At 46.9% G+C, this 12,359-nt stretch overlaps 1 protein-coding gene across 7 annotated transcripts in view; it reads right to left on the reverse strand.

The window, feature by feature from the left end:
• Nucleotides 1-12,359, reverse strand: part of CTBP2 (C-terminal binding protein 2) — a 142,645-nt gene that overhangs the window by 15,516 nt on the left and 114,770 nt on the right. Inside the window, exon 1 of one of the 7 annotated variants that reach the window (XM_052799417.1) lies at nt 7,570-7,774. The exons of 5 other annotated variants lie outside the window; for them this stretch is intronic. In XM_052799417.1, coding sequence (XP_052655377.1) covers nt 7,570-7,759 — 190 coding nt within the window. In that variant the 5' untranslated portion in view covers nt 7,760-7,774. Of the gene's footprint in view, nt 1-1,050; nt 1,227-7,569; nt 7,775-12,359 lie in introns of those variants that run through there. One more of the 7 variants, XM_052799422.1, reaches the window with a different exon arrangement.

The following is a 12,359-nucleotide window of genomic DNA, read 5'->3' on the forward strand; positions in this document are numbered from 1 at the left end:
GACACTCCCCTGCTACATTCTGATAAAAACATCGCAGCCATTAACCCTTTCGCTCTGCCACGCGTTGCAAAACCACCGGGCTCACTCCACCGAGGGGTACGACGGGTTGTAAACCAAACCCATCGCTGCCTCCCCAGCGGGCAGCAGAGCGAGCCGGAGTGGTGTGGGCAGAAGGCAGCGGACCAGCTCTCCTCGGCGCTGGGGTGGGATCAGCTCTCCCTCCCAAAAGCCTCACCAATTTGGTGGCTCCCCCCGCCATCTGAAGCTCATTTTGCCGATAAACCCCCAGCCGTTCTTGCAAAGTTGTGGCGAGTATTGTTGGGTATGTAATTTTTTTTTTTAGGTGTTTTCAGCTGCCCGCGGACCCTCGCCAGCATTGCAGGGAGAGCTTGCTAAGGAAGAGGGAGAGGAGGAAGGGTTTATGGAAAAAAAAAAGAAAAAAAAGAAAGGCTTTGCAGTCACACTGAGAACTCAAACTCCACCCCGGCTCACAGGCAGCGCCGCTTGTTGCACGCAGCCCCGCGCATAAAGTGCTTTTGTTTCATTTTTAATACACAAAGCCTGCTTGTCCTCTCCTGCCGCTCCTCCCCTTTGCCACCCACTTGTATCCGATCCCAATGGCACCCCTGCCAAGAGAATTAGGGAGTGCTCCCTGCTAAATGGCAGCCTTTGTGTGACCGCAAGACGGCTGGTACTATCTCACAGAAACAAAAGCAGAAGCCATTTGCCTAATTCTTATTAATCTCAGTTGCCTACGCCACGCAGCATTTAAAAAAAAAAAAAAGGCTTTAAACATGTTCACTTGCAGTATATAAAAGTGCATCAAGAAGCAATCCTGACACTCGCCTGAATTACCCGTTCACAACAAAGTAGCTACAGTTTTACAGTCAACTACACACTTTATTAAACAAACAGAAAAGAAACAGGAAATTTCCCCTTGCCTGGAAAATGTTGCCTCCACATTCTTCTTCTTATTAAAAACCACACATGGCAGTGGAGGAAGAGGGAGGGAAGAGAAGGGGGGGGAACCCACACACGATAAAATACTACCACTTTTCAGTGCGTTGCCTCTCCTTTCGTCTACGAGGGGGTATCTTCAAACAAGCAATCCCGCGGCCCACAGCTGCAACATCTCAAGACAAATGTCTCTTTGAACACGGAGGGAACAGAAAAGGCTTTTGTCCTGAGCCACAGAAGAATAGTCTGAAATTGCGAGAAGAGTTACAGTCACCTCTGCGCGGCTCCCAACTCTTCAGAGCACTCCCTCCAGACTTTGCCGAAGCTTTTAACTAATCGTAGTTCTTTCCCAGCCCTTGAATAAAATCATGTGAGTGCCAGCCAAAAAATCTTATGCTATGCACACTAAAGGGTTTGTATATGTCACAGTTGCTTTTTCCCCCTTCCACTCCCCTCCTCCTATTGACTTGCACATACGGCGTTTTTTTTTCCGAGTTGTCTCAAATGGATTTAATCTGTGCCACGCTGCGTTTTATGTTTGTTTGGGTTTTTTTTGTGTGTGGGTTTTTTTTTTTAAACTTAAAAATGAAACATGCCTTTCCATGCAGAGTATATTGAACGAGGCTCCAGAAACAGGCTGATAGCCTTTAGCAGCAGCGGCGGCATCACAAAAACAAACACAAAGCACTGGAGGAAAGCAAGGCTGCACTGATCTCATCTAGCGCCCAGAAACGAAGGGCCAAATTCTTTCTTCATGTGTAAACCGACTGGTTTTCAGCATCAGAAACGACACTCGCTTGTTGGAAGGATTCACGTCTTCTTGGAGATGCCCATCTCCTGGTCCTGCCTGGTTTGTCCCAAATAGATAAAAGCAGCCCCGTATCATCGTCATCCCAATCCCACACTCCTGCAGAGCGCCGGGAAGTGCCGCTGCGGGACACGGCGAAGGAGGGCAGGTCATACCTGTGCAATGCCCCGTCTCCAGAGCACGTGGCAGCTCACGGCTTGGAGCAGCTGTTTTTTAATCTTTCCAGTCACCATCAGCATTGCCAGCAGCAGCAACAGCTAGAGAGAATCCTCATCCAAGAAAGAAGAAAAAAAAATCTGCATCTCACTCCCATTTAATACTGTTAGCCCTGCAGTTGTCATTCCCTGGCTACAGAGTGATGCAAGTTAGTTAACAGAGGGATCTAGGTGGCCTTGGTGCAAACTACCTTGGATCCATCAAACTGATTTTCAGCCGTGGAAGCCAAAACTGAACCAGAGCACTGCCGCTGCACTGGCGGTACTGGCTACAATGCTTTACCCGGGAGAAATGCACTACATGGGGAATCTGTCAGCAACAAGGCTAGCCTGTGCAGACCTGTGTTTCTCCATCACCGTTTTATCACCATCCTGCTGGTTCAAACAGCATCATCCCTCCCCTCCGCAGACTGGGGGGTCTGAACCACCCAGAGCTGGTCCAAGGGAAACACCCGGGAGAAACGGGCAGCAATTCATCGGCACACGCAGCCCTCTAACAGACAAGGGTCCTGCTGACCCTGGCAGATGCTTCTGGATGCCCAGGAGAGTCCTGGAATCGGAGGACGGGGTCAGGAATAAGGAGAAAAAGGTTTATTATCCTAAGCCCATACTGACTTGTAACATAAATATCAAAAGACCTGTCAGCCTCCCTGAAATCCAGTATCTGAGTACAAGACAAGGGGATTTAGGCACATATTTCTCATGAACTTACATTGCCGTTGCTTGAGTATTTCAAATTTTCCACAGATTTACTGTCCTAGCCATCACCCCTGCGTTACGAGCTGGAAAGCCAGGGTCCCGCAGTGCCTTTCCAAGGTGCCTCCGGGGTCCCCACACCCTGGTGGCCCTGGACCACCCTCTCCATGGGCTGTAAACCAGTGCCGATCCTGCTTCAGGGCTGCACGGAGGGGAAACCTCTGGGAAGGCACCTCTGCGGGTCACGGACAGCACATGGGGCGGTGGTTGCAAACTTCAGCGGCATCACTTGCAAGCAGAAAGGCCTAAGCGAGTTGCGAAGGTGCCATCGAACAAGTGCTGAAGGAAGGTTTCTGTGAGGGCGGGGATGTTTTTGGAAAGCGCTGCAGATGCTGCAGGATCGAGAGGACCACCCTCCTTTACCACAGCATACTCACAAGTGATGCTCTTCCTTTCATTTAACTTTTCCTGTTAATAAATGCTTCTCATAATAAATGCATATGAAAAAATGAAATAAAGAGAGTCTTTATCTCACAGTCAGGGGAAAACAGATATTTACTGTTATTTCTAACTGTAAATACTCTGGAGGCACTTGGTACTGTACAGACAGAAGCCACGCAAATACAGAGCCAGTTTAGAAAGTGACATCAAATCTCTTTTTTATAAATAATCATGGTGTGTTTTTTTTTTAAAGCAAAGCAAAGCATCTTTGAGACTGCCAGGATCCTACTGGGAAAAGACTGGGAATTTTTTCGTTCAGAACTGATGTCCACAACGCAGCTGGAGCTGATGGGCTCCACGCTTGCAGCCAGGGTTGCCGCGGGGAAGGGGGACGACGGCAAAGCGGAGGCGACTTCCAGCCTGCTGGGAAAACCCACAGGTCCATGGCAGTCCCCTCCAGCGCGGGAAATGACGCTTCAGAGAAACTCCCGAGCTCCAGAAACATGAGCAAAGAGGCAGCAAGGCCCATCCTCCCCTGTGAGGGGCAGGGTCCTTGCCGGAAAGGAAAAAACTCATACCTGCCGTTGGGAAGAGCCTGTGCAAACTCCTGACCTCTCCGGCACATTTCCTCCCATCAGCACCTAACAGCTGGCTTTTTGCCAGTTCCCTTTTTTTAGATAACTTTTCAGGGCTTCCTTTAAGAATGTATTTTTAAAAATTCATGGGAAATTCCCATATAAAACAATATCCTCATTAGCTGATACGAACACTGTGATTACAGTCCCCAGCTGAACTACAGAAGCAGACAGCAACCACAAAGAAATGCTCAATAAAAATACAAGGAGTATATATATATATGGTATTTTCTTGCTCTTATTTTAATTCCTGTAGACACACACTAGAAACAGATACACCTCTTCACCTCCTTTTGCATACCTCCATTAAAGCACCGAGATACGTGTAACCCGCTGCTGGGGATGCAGTCTTGGGGCAGGAAAGCCAAGTACAAGCTTTGCAAAACTCTGGAGCACTACTCTTCCATTAAATAATCTCTGGACTGAACTAAATCTCATCCAGGAGCACTCTAGGTACAGCCACAAGTATATAAACTAGTGTAACACAATAAGAAAGTGATAGAATAGTAATACATAGCCTCTGCTATATACCTGCCGTATCAAATCGTTGGTGTTTTGGTTATTCCCAGGCTGCTAGGTGGGTAAATCTGTGTCTACGAACACCAACCTGTGACTTTCTGCCCCAGCTCACACGTGGATTAACAGGAGTGACTTCAAGAGGAGCTAAGCAAGGTCTTAGACTGAAACTCCTAACGGCCACGCAAGGCGACGGGAGACGGGGTACCCGATGGATGTGCTGGCCCCAAGGGCTGGCCAGGGACCCCAAGAAGCAGGAGTGCGGAGCAGGGGATGGACGGATGGGACGGCGAGTCCAGAGAAGCAGTGGGAGATGCCAGGGCATGTGAGAGAGATGGCAGAGCAGGTGGGAGAGGCCGTAGGGGGTGGTGAGGGATGCTACCAAGAAAGCTAAAAGAACAACCTGGGAGAAAAACTGCTTGCTCAGAGGAGCTGAGTTTCTTGTATTCTCTTTTTTTTTTTTAGAGAGGGATGGGAAGAAAAGGGGAAAAACCCAGTTAGGGTCTGTGTTGTGGTTATGATTCAGATACCATATGGATTCTCAAATGGTCCCACCACCCAGGGCTGAGCTTTGCAGCTCCTATTAAAAACAATCTGGAAAAGGTAGCAAACCCCCCAATAAATTCTCCTTGAACGTGCTCCATTATCAAGCCCAGTGCTGAAAACAAATTGTATTTGTAGTGCTTAGCGGATAGCTTTCTTGATATTATCCAGAAACCTGAGAAAATGCTTTCTCTCCAGTGCTGCCACTTCAGCTGCAGTATATATTCTTTACGTTTCATATGCGTGACGTTCACCTCTGAGACACACATTCCAGCCATACGGCATCATGCAGAAGGGATGAAATCCCACGCCAGCTCTCCTTTGGGTCCCTCCCTATCCTCTTTATCCATTTATCTTTTCCCAAATGGAAACAAACTACAGCAGTAAAAAACAAATGAGCTGCTCCAGGAAATGGACAGCTTTCATTGCTGGGTTTTTTTTCTTAAAAACATAAAATAAATAAAACCAAGGAGAACGATGCTGATGCTTTACAAGAGGGCACAGGGGAGAGCTGTTGAGATTAACCATCTAAGCAGGAGGCTGCTTGGACTTCAAATCACCCTGAGGGATTCAGAGGCTGTAAAGATGTTTTGGAAGATGAGATGTAAAAATCAAGACTAAAGATGAGCCCACCAACCGGCAGCGGCAGCCCTGGCAAGGGGACAGCCTGAAAGGCCGCTGCCGGAGACCACCACGAGACCAGCAGTGGGGCTGCCGACAACGTACCAGCGTTGCGGGGTACAAACTTGGTTTTATCACACAGACAGACAACTGACAGCCCTATGGTTGAGACTGGAAATTTCCCTCCAATGAAAAAATAAAGGTAATCCATCAAAGCAAGCACTTGGATTTGGGAAGCGAGGGGTTCAATCGCACTAGCTGTCCATGTGCCACTGGCACCTTTTAAACTTGCGTTTGCACATTGATAATGGGTGATTCTGACTGGAAAACAAAGAAAATGCCACATTGTGAGATACTTGTAGGAATTAAATTATGCTGGCGTTAACCACTGACATTAGTCCTTCCCATTATGCTGGACAGAAAGTGCTATCAATCTTTGAAGCAAGATATACATTCGGCTTTCTATATGCTGCTCTGCTTTGCTGCTGGCACTTCTGAGATCTGCTGGAGGTTTTCTGTAGATCCCAGAGAAGGGTCGAGAAGGCACTGGAGGAGTTTCTGTGCCAGGGAGGACAGCGGTTGCCATTCACCGTTGGCTTACAGCATTCCCTGTAGGGTGATGCTCCTACAGCACAGATGAGCAAGCTGGAGAGATGGGACCGCTTTGCCAGGGTGGGAGCCTGGGCAGCCTTTGGGAAGATAAATCCTCCTCTCCACGTCCACCTGTAGCTGTTGTCATCTCAAGACATTTGTCTGCAGCAAGAAGGGACAACAGCCCACCGAGGATCCAGCCCAGGCTTTACTTAATGCTCCTTCCACGAGGGCAATGTGGGAGCCCTCGGTGAGAGCCCAGCTTGACTTAAGAGCCTCCCCAAAGCAACCTTTGGCCAAGTGCAAAGTGCCAAAAAGGGCTGGCAGCTGCCTCGGTGCCTCCTGCAAATGCCGCAGATGATGGGCTGTGGGCTGCGTCAGGAGCTGTGACCATCCAGGGAGCACCGAAGCCCTGGCCTGGGGCGAGGGATGGTTTCAATCCTTTAAATCCACCTGGACATCTCCAGTGTCTTCAATCAAAGTGATAAAAGGCACACAACCTTCAAGCCACGGGCAGTGAGTGATGCCGTTTGCAGTGACGTGCACCAGCAAAAGAGAAGCACGTGGGTTGTCCCTGAGCCCTGTGAGCCACACCATGTGTGCTCGGGGGCTCTTCCACAGCTTGAGTGACGCTTGCTAGCTACTAAAGGAAAAAAGATGGTGAGCTCACTCCAAAAACCCACAGGTCTTGCCAACGCCTTGTCCCTTGTAAGACCTATTAAAATAGCTCCTGGGCACTTGCCAAGCACACAAGCCCAGCTGGAACCGTCTGTTCAGTGACCCTGTTGCAAGGTCATCCCTTCTGGAGACTGAAACAGCCACTTTTTGACCTATGAATGTGAAACATTTCTGCTGAGGGCAATGGACATTTGGTAACTTTCTCCCTTCCTATCGCTGCTCCCGGCCGCGTCCCCGCTCTCAGATCCCCACCTCCTCTTTCCACAGCAAAGATCAAATGAAGGAAACCTCGGCATGGAGAGGAAGCCCAACCACCACCACGTTTCCAGCTTTTCTGCAGCACGTTCACAGCTCGTACAAGGCTCCTGCTTTTGTTGTCCTAGTTTCTTGCTTCACTTTTTTTCCATTTCTTTCCCTGTCTCAGTCCGTACCTGCAGCCCCCCGTGCTCTCCCGTTGCTCTTTGTGGAATTTGAGACCAATTCTGCTTAGTGCAGAAAGGATGGCAAAATGGAAATATATGAGCAAGGGAATAACTCTGGAAGGTCCTGGGAGGTGCTGAATGCCTGCAAATCCCACTCATTTCCCTAAGATAAACACCTTCACTTCCCTGTAGCACAGGATCATAACTAAGCGAGAAAAAACCCCTAAATACTAACATTCAAAAGCACTTAACTACAACCTACTTGCTATTAAAGTTGATTTACTTTTACAGCGAATGCTTTACAAGTGTATCGTAGGATTTAATCACAGTTACACTGAAGAGAAAAAAGGGCATACGTTGAATTCCTGTTGACATTTAAAGGAGCCCAGAACCATAAAAACACAGCAAACAAAACGTCGGGCTCAGCAGCGACCACCGAAACCCACCTGCTCTCCCAGGGTTAGCAAACAAAATTTGCACTCCGCTAGTTCTGTGGCCCTGAGTGTGGCCCCAGCCTGGGTGGGATGTTCTCCCCCGGCGTGCTCCTCGAAGGCTGGGTGCCCATCCCCGAGCTCCCCAGCTCCTGGTCCTTCTCTCACCCACAGAAGTCATCGAGGCCACCGGGGAACCCACCATGGTGGAGGACAACCCTCAAGCGCATACTTCAGCTGAGCACGTATTTCAGTGCGTGCTGTCCTTATCAGAAATGTTTACTGGGATGGGGCCAATATCCCCTCGAGGCGCATTATCAATTATTTGCCAGGAGAAAAGGTGCACTGGCATGGGAGATAAAGAAGATGATTGCACCACACAGAACAGGAAAGATGTACATGAGAACTGATTTTATCCTTCGGAGGAGCAGTTTACAGAGAGAGGCTGTTTGCCTTGTGGGTATTCCCAGCTACGGAGGGTAAGTAGGGAAAGCAGCGCATCTGGGAGCACTGTCCCATGGACACCCCAGACCAGCAGCTCTGCCTGGGCACGGCCCTGCAGGCAATGGCAGCGCTGAGGGAACAACCAGCCGGCTCCGACCTTCCCCTTGAGTTAGACTTTCTGAATCTTACAGAACCTGAATATTTTCTGGGGTTTTTTTACTACATATTGGAAAACCTCAGGCAGGGTTTACTGGTCATGACTGCATTAAGAAGACAGAGCTCTATAAGTAATGTCCTAGGAAAAGTATTGAAAAGGAAGTCACTCCTGCTTCAACCCACGTTCCTTAACTAATATATTTTATTATTTTTAATATTGTTGTCAAGCTGTCTCCCCAGATACATCAGTAAAATGAAGAAGGATCCCACACTGTGCTTGCAGCCACCTTCCCAGAGGAGCATGCTCTGCTGGAGAGCTCAACAGGAACAGGGCGACGCAGGGCTCAGCAGCATCTCCCACCCGATGTCTTCTGAGTCACCTGCAAGGCTGTTCACTCAGCCAGAAAAAAACCCCAACCCATACCCCCCCAAGAAACCTCAACCTCTTTATACAACTTCTCTGAAAAAAGATTTTAGAGATGCCACACAATACAGCCCTTTTTAGCTATTTGTGCCCTCGAGCCATGCATTAATACAGCTGAGGCTAAGCTGGATTGAGGGAATTTTAAATTGGTGTATTGGATGACGTAGAAGGTTATAAAAAAAAAAAATTAAAAAAAAAAATCACTCCAAAAAGAAAAAAGGAAACACTCCCCACAAAACTGGCTTGTAAGCTGAAGATTTCATGAGGTCAGGGTGAACGTACAAAACCTCTCACTGGAAATGTTATTAATAATAGCATCTTATCTCCTGTTACATAGAAAGTACACTGATTAATAACAATACACTGATAAGTAACAAACTCCCAAATCTCAGAATATTATCATTTAATCACCTTTTTTTTTTTAGACTGAGGGAAAAAAGTGGTGGTCAGGGCAGAGAACTCTGTATTTCAAACTCACCCTTTTAAAACCTGACTTTTCAACTTTGCAGAGCCTTACTAGCTGCTCACTAATAATTACTGTATGCTGAGAGCATCTTGAAGTTGCAAAAGGGCACTGTAGGTATTTTATTTCAGAAAGAAATAACAGTGTGTCCATACACTTATGAAGACTTCTCAGGTGCACAAAAGAACACGGTTTTGAGACTGCATGTAGAAATTTTGACTCCATATATACAGAAGTCAGGTTTCTACTAGTAAACTTCAAGCCAGAAAAAAGTCTTTTGTAATTCAAGGGTATTAAATCTTTCTTAAAATGTCCAAATCAAATTAAAGCAAATGAGATATTTTTTGTGAGTTGATTTTAAATTCAGCTCTTTCAAATATCCGTTAAACCTTTTGAAAATTAAATGAATTTTATTTTGAACGTAATGTGCAATTGTGGAGATCTGAAGAAAAGCTTGTGGTCCCAAAAGCACGTGTGTTTTTCTAACTATACAAGTTGGTCTAATAAAAGATATTATCTCTCCCTGCAAACCTTGCCTAGCTCCAGTTTTCCTGGCTGAATAAAGATAACGGAAAAAGTTTAATGATTAACTTTCACGCTCTCTATTTTCCCCCTTTATCAGGCTTTTCCTGGCCGCTAGCATTCCTGCTTTGCTGCAAAACACAGGCTGCAGGTCTGGGGGCTGCATGCACCCACCTGCGGGCAGCGCTGGGGACCTCAGCCCCAGCTTCCAGACACCTCCTCCTGATACATCACCACCTCGACAGCTTCTGGACCTGGACGTGGCTGGAAAAACCCAAAACTCTTCCAAAAAGATCTCAGCTAATGCTGGAGACATGATTTCTTTTGCTACAGTGGAAGGAAGCTCCCAGTAAGGACTGGGGTGGAAGCTGCGGTGCCTCCAGCCACCCCACCTCGCCTCCCTGGTCCTCTCAAAGCTTTCGGAGGCTGAAACAAACCCCTCCAAAGCTTTCCAGCCGGACTATTCTGGGACCCTGGATGAGCAACACGCACTAGCAACAGGCGAGAACATACCTAACATTTTTTCTCATCCCTAACCCTAAAAACGTCCTCCTTTGATTACTGATAATCCACAGCCACACATTTCACATCTTAAATTACGACAGTGGACCAAGCAATGCCTGCTAAACACCATCACTAACTTTGATACCGAAAGTACCTATTCACCCTGAGACACCGCATCTGTCAGCACGAGTAACGAGCACTCCGAGGAGGGTTTCTGCATGGGTTTTTCCTGTGTGCCCAGGATGGGCTCAAGTCAAGGCTAGGTTAAACTCTCATCATTTTGCAAATCCTACCGTTGTAGCTGCTTCATCTCCACCTCTCCCACACCAGCTGGAGGGCACTCAGCCCAGTCAGCCGCATGCAAGCGCCTTCTGGTTTATGAAAACCACATTCAATGTCCAAATATTGCACAGTTCCTGGAATAATAGAGCTTATAACCTCCTTAATTTATCATCAGTGTTTAAAATAGTATCACTAAACCTCAGAAGTAATGATAGATGAAAAATTTATCTTAAAGCAGAGCTATTTAAACTATGATCATCTCAAAAAATCTTTGCTAATCTGCTACATCTTTGAGCAGAAGAAATACACACTCCCCGGGTTTCGTAATAAAACAAAAATGAACACTGGCAGAGCAAGCAAAATCATCTATAAATACAAATCAACCTTTTCTCCTTGTGAGCCAGAGTAGCCCAAGGGATAAAGGCATGATCATGCTTCAGATGTATTTGTACAGCACATTTCATCTTCATTAATCTAGATAACACACTGGCAGATCCTTATTTTTTGATTCCAAGAACGATGAGCTATTCCTGTGCTATGGCAGTTCAACACCCACCTCTCCCCCAAGCACACGGGGCCCCACGGAGGTCTCTGACCACCAGCCTGGAGCACCACGAGCGCTCCTTCCTACCCTCCCACTGCATTGGAAGGGGCTGCAGTGCTGCAGCCCCGCCTTGTCCCGGCTCCAGGCTGCATCCCAGCAGCCCCTGAAGTTCACAACACTCACTTGGTCACAGCGTGGGGCACGATGGACCTCACCAAAGCATGGGACAGACCTGCCCTTGCCTTCCCCAGCTCCGACGCATGGCTTTTCTCATGGGGGCAACCTCAGCAATGCAACAAGAGCTAAAGGAGGGAGATCAGGATGCTGGAATAAAGTGCTCTTGCACTTTCTCAGCCCAACAAATGGGTCACCTTGCTTGACCTGTTGTCCTCCCTCTGCAAGCAGACAAATTCTGTGCCCATTTGCTTCCTTGGAATCCTCTTCCTTCAGAAGGAAAAAGGAAGGTGATTCTTCTGCAGAAACTTGTTAGAAGTTGCTCTTGCAAGGATCCGTATTTTCTCTCTGTTTTTCGTGAGCTGACATTTTGGTCAATAATCTTCACATTTAAGGTGTCTTATCTTCTTGTGCATGCAAAGGATAGCTGCGCTGCAACTCCCGCAGCTGCTGGGAGGCATTTCCTACAGACATCCTCAGCACATTAAGAGACAAATAAAATCCAAACTGTAGAGAACCTGACTGCTCTTGAAACCATGTTAAACTATAGTGGGCTAAAAATATCTTCATCTTTATGTCTCTTCACTATCACAGAGAAGAAAGTCAGTGCTGATGTAGGTAAGCACAAGCGATAGGTTTATCTAATAATGTATACCGAAGATAGTGAAAAATATTTCAAATTTGCCTACAGTTATAAAACTGCAAATCACACTGAACGATATCACTGCAGTAAGCCGTTTTCTTCTAATGGTTTTCTATATTTTATCGGTTCAATAAAACCCATCGCCTATCAACCTAAGAGCTGTAGTTATATACCCTATGGTTATTCTCAATTAATTGATTTTTTTAGTTTTAAAATTAGGCCACAAACCCACCAGAAGAGAGAGGTATGGCAAAATGAACTAATCAGATTTCATTTCTTTCTTGGGAAAGAGGTGGGGGGGAAGGGAGAGTCTTGCACCGAAGTTTTAGAAAGTTGACAAAGTTTCCTGCCTTGCAGTAGAAAACAGTTGGCAAAGATGCATCTTGATGCATCATACCCCTATTGACACTATTATACACTTGATTACATCCTACAGATTACAAAACATATCAAATGAGTGCACTGAGAAAACTCCCTGGGATCTAGAAAAAGAAGACTCCTGCAGCAACAATGATCTTACATAGTGCCTGTGTCCTAGGGGATCCCAAAGCCCCTCACACATTAACTGCCACTGACGTGAAAACACCCACTGGCGGTAATCAAGAGGTACAGGCTACGTGGCAAAGAGGTGAAGTAAGACACGGTACTC

This window comes from Harpia harpyja, chromosome 10, assembly GCF_026419915.1.
Source record: "Harpia harpyja isolate bHarHar1 chromosome 10, bHarHar1 primary haplotype, whole genome shotgun sequence".
In the NCBI taxonomy this organism is placed as follows: domain Eukaryota; kingdom Metazoa; phylum Chordata; class Aves; order Accipitriformes; family Accipitridae; genus Harpia; species Harpia harpyja.